This window comes from Medicago truncatula, chromosome 2, assembly GCF_003473485.1.
Source record: "Medicago truncatula cultivar Jemalong A17 chromosome 2, MtrunA17r5.0-ANR, whole genome shotgun sequence".
Taxonomy (NCBI): Eukaryota; Viridiplantae; Streptophyta; class Magnoliopsida; order Fabales; family Fabaceae; genus Medicago; species Medicago truncatula.
The window spans coordinates 17905962-17909969 of NC_053043.1; the positions used below are offsets into that span (position 1 = coordinate 17905962).

Consider the following 4008-nt stretch of genomic DNA (forward strand, 5'->3'; position numbering starts at 1 on the left):
AAATCAAAACATATGTTTCTATTCAATAAATTAATTTTTTTCTCGAGTTATTAATCGTGTTGATATGTGTCCGCATCAATATTTTGTGTCTATGTTAGTGTTTCATAGATTGTATTATATGTACATGCAGACCCTGAAGCAAAAGTGATATCTTTATCACCAAAAGCATTGATGGCAACAAACAGATTCGTGTGTGAAATTTGTCTAAAGGATTTTTAAAGGGATCAAAATCTTCAACTTCATCGACGTGGATATAACCTACCTTGGAAGTATATTAAAATTTCAAAGGGATCAAAGGATTTTCTTTATCTCTAATTACTTATTCTTATCATAAGTATATTAAAATTTCAAAGCTAATTAATTATCACAGTAAAAAGAAAATCAGAAATAAGTTCAAAATTACAACATTTATTAACATTTATTTTTGAATTTCATTTTGATCCTTTAACGTTAAACTGTCTCAATTTGGTCCCAAAGGGACCACTTAGGTAAACAAAGGTAAAGTTATGGGACCAAATTGAGACAGTTTAACGTTAAGGGACCAAAATGAAATTCAAAAATAAGTTAAGGGACCAAAGCATGTATTAAGCCTAGAATTTTAAGTTGAAAACGCGCAATTCAATTTTATTCAAATTTCAAAGTGACTTCCAGTACATACATAAGTTAAGATGCTTTGATTCCCAAGGGTTACATGAAACCAGAGGGAATCAAAGTGTAACAGGTACATAATAAGCATAAAGGTACTTACATAATAAGTGATCCTGCTCATTTTTCTTTCTTAATCTAACGATCTATAACCATCGTAAAGTTGGTCGTACAGGATCTGAGTTTTGTCTTATTCCATACTCATACATATATAGTAAACTACGCGTATAATATGATTTAATTCGGAAACATGGAGTTCAAAGATGCTGAGATAGATCCAACTATTGCCTCGGAAACTTTTGTCACAAATCGAAGAACAGGTCGTTTAACATACTTCTTTATCTGATTGCTGTAATCATTTCCAACATCATGAAATCTATCCCAAAGCATAACTCCTCCATAGTTTGAAGTCTGTTTAATGATAGGAAGAACCTTAGAAATGAGATCATTTGGTGGTATATAACCATTACCAGCTGCATCAGGTGATGCTGGTAGTCCCATGAAAACGGTATTATTTGGTAGAACTGAAGATGTCCAATCATTCCATGATTTTAAGAGGTCTGTAGCATCCCCATTTGCTTGATTATATTGACATGAAGGGTTATTGTAGAATTGAACAAGTACATAATCAAACAAGCCAGTTTTAATAGCTTTGTCAAGGTAGTGATCTGGCCTAGGACATTGGGGTGCCGCAGACAAGTAAAAGTAACTGCAAGAGATAAAAGGTTGACTTGTTAGTTAGGATGTAAGCAAAACGAATTCAAAATAATAGGGAGCTAATTTTTTAATGATAAATATTATATGAGTCAGGCGAACAAAGTTCTTAGGACACTTTTTAAGGATTCAAAAAAGAAAACAATGATAAAGTTTATATATAAAATGTTGCTTTTTATTTCGTCAATGTGTAGAAAACATATAGAACACTTGTTAGCATTTTTTGTATCATATAAAATCAAATCATCATAAATTTTGAAAAGAAGTATACTATAGACGAGATTAGGGTGTGTCTGATTTGGAAAATAGTAAGTATAAACAGAACAATATATAACATGACATAACACTATAACATGTAAGAAGTATTTTTTACTTCATATTAAGTTTCACATATGCAATAATTTTAAAATACTAGTTAAGCATTACTTACCTTGTTTTTTTTTTCACTAATAGGATTATATATGTATTCCTTTCAAAAAATAAGAGTATATATGTATTTATTCTATCATTCCTTAAAAAAAAAAATGTATTTATTGTATCTCAAATCACTTTCTTTTTTTACTAAATTAAGAGCATAAAGAAATCAAAGAGAATTGAAGACATCATCAACTAAATTGGCACCCCTTATTTCAAACCACTAACTACTCTATTAATAACCACTATTAATAAAACAAAACTAATAAAATTAAGCTCATTTTATCTTATTTTGTACATTCAATGATTCTCTTAAGAAATGTTCTACTTCTACTAGGAGTATAGTTTATGAATCTCTTTTTATAAAAGTGGGATGGGATGATGTGGTCAACTTTTTCTTCATTTTTTTTTTAATATTTATTTTTACATATATTTTTAGTTTTATAGTTTCAAGTTGTACTACAAGTACTATCATGCTAAAACTTGTCATTCAAAAAATATACCTGTTTTGTTGTCTTAGGTTGTCAAGTTCCCTAGCAAGGTCATCCCAGTAAAGATTTGTACCTCCTTCAATGTCAAAATCAATTCCATCTAAGGTAACACTTCCAAGTGGACCGGATTGACCACTAAGGAACTTAGCATTTAGATAATCAGCAACATTTTTAGCATCCTCTGGTGAGCTAAGGGAGTAAGATCCAATTGCACCTCCAAGGGAAAGTAAAACTTTGACACCTTTTTGTTGACAATGTTTTATTTCGGGTTCGAGTTTTGTGCAAGGGCTCCAGTCACCACAATGACCTGCAAAGTTCCAACTTGGGACTCTTCCTCCTCCAAAGACATTGAGGAAAGCTAAGAGTACAATCTCGTAATTACCAGTGTCACATGTTGATGTCAAGGTGCCATCTCCTAGGTTTTGGCCCCAGTAGATGGCAATGCCACCACTTGAAGATGCTTTGATAGTGAAGGGAAATATTGTTAAGACTAACAGAAGTAGCAATGCTTGCCTTTTTGTATCCATTTTGTGCTTTTTGTGTTTAGCTAGTTTGATTACTGTAGATCGATTGAGCAACCCTTTTATAAGGTCTCTGATAAGGTTATCTACATTTATTTTATTCTAATGGTAAATAAAAACTATTGGTAAATATTGAGTAACTTAGCATCCAGCCCAACAAAATAGACTTTTTGGGACACGTTTTTTTCGATTTTTTTTTAATTGTCCCAATATATACCACATTGTATGGACCACTGCTTCCTTCTTATTTGAAAATTGCTCTTCTCTCGTACAAAATTGTTCACTTCTACATGAACCGACTAAAATACCTTCAACGTAAGTTAATCACGTTTGGTATAACCGATGTGAGTTAACGCACGTTAGTGTATAACCTACGTGATTTAACTCACATCAAATTAAATCACATTCCGAACACCAACGTGAGTTATTTTTAGGATAGGGGGGTTGCAATTACAATACTCACCTTACACATCATATATGCACCAACCACTTGAGCAAAGAGATTATAAAATAATAAGTAAAAATCAATTTGTTCACCATTGATATATTTTATAATCTGATTGTTCTCTTGATGTAACTGTTGTTGGAGAATTTTTTAAAATATATATTTGAAAAGTTGAAATGATTAAATAAAGATGTTCAACAAAGGGTGTAATCTTTCATTGAAATAATGTAACTATTGTGTCTATTGATTAACAATATAGGTATATAATTTCTTGTAATAAGCAATATAAAAACTCTTTAAAATAGTTGTTTCTCTTCGACGAAAAACATAAATTTCTCTATAAGTAGAGAAACTTTGGAGGCAAGAAAATAGATACAAAATCTCATTCTTGTGACTCAAAATTTTGTCAAAAATAATATTAAATGATTTCTTCATTTCTCTAGAGCACGAGAGTAAAAGATGAAACTTTATTCTATTAACTATAGGTGTACTTTTGAGTTTTTTTAGTGAAAAATCATGTAAATTGGCAAAATAAGACATCACATGAAAGATCAAGGATATGAAGAATGAAAATCGGTGGTTCTTAGAATTTTTTTGAAGACAGTACAAGTTGGGGAAAATTCATCCCAAGTTCCAAGACATTTCATGGCGGAAAAACGCTCGAAAAAGGGACAAAAACTGCAAAATTTGCACTAGAGTTACTGCCTCAGGCGCCCCTGTGTGTCACTTTATGCGTGCTGCGCATGGTTGCAGGAAAAATGCTATTTTGCTTGTTTTC

The 4008-nt window shown here is 31.5% G+C and overlaps 1 protein-coding gene across 1 annotated transcript; it reads right to left on the bottom strand.

The window, feature by feature from the left end:
* Positions 1–603: 603 nt before the first annotated feature.
* Positions 604–2833, bottom strand: LOC25486445 (hevamine-A). Its single transcript, XM_013608023.3, has 2 exons — positions 2277–2833; positions 604–1354 (listed from the first exon to the last, which is right to left on the bottom strand). Exons 1-2 carry the CDS (start codon positions 2789–2791, stop codon positions 883–885), a joined length of 987 nt encoding a protein of 328 aa, XP_013463477.1. The 5' UTR covers positions 2792–2833; the 3' UTR covers positions 604–882.
* Positions 2834–4008: the final 1175 nt, after the last annotated feature.

Coding starts and splice junctions, on each gene's coding strand:
- LOC25486445 (XM_013608023.3), bottom strand. CDS start 2,791: ATGGATACAAAAAGGCAAGCATTGCTACTTCTGTTAGTCTTAACAATA. Junction 1,355..2,276: donor AACCTAAGACAACAAAACAG/GTATATTTTTTG, acceptor TATCTCTTGCAG/TTACTTTTACTTGTCTGCGG.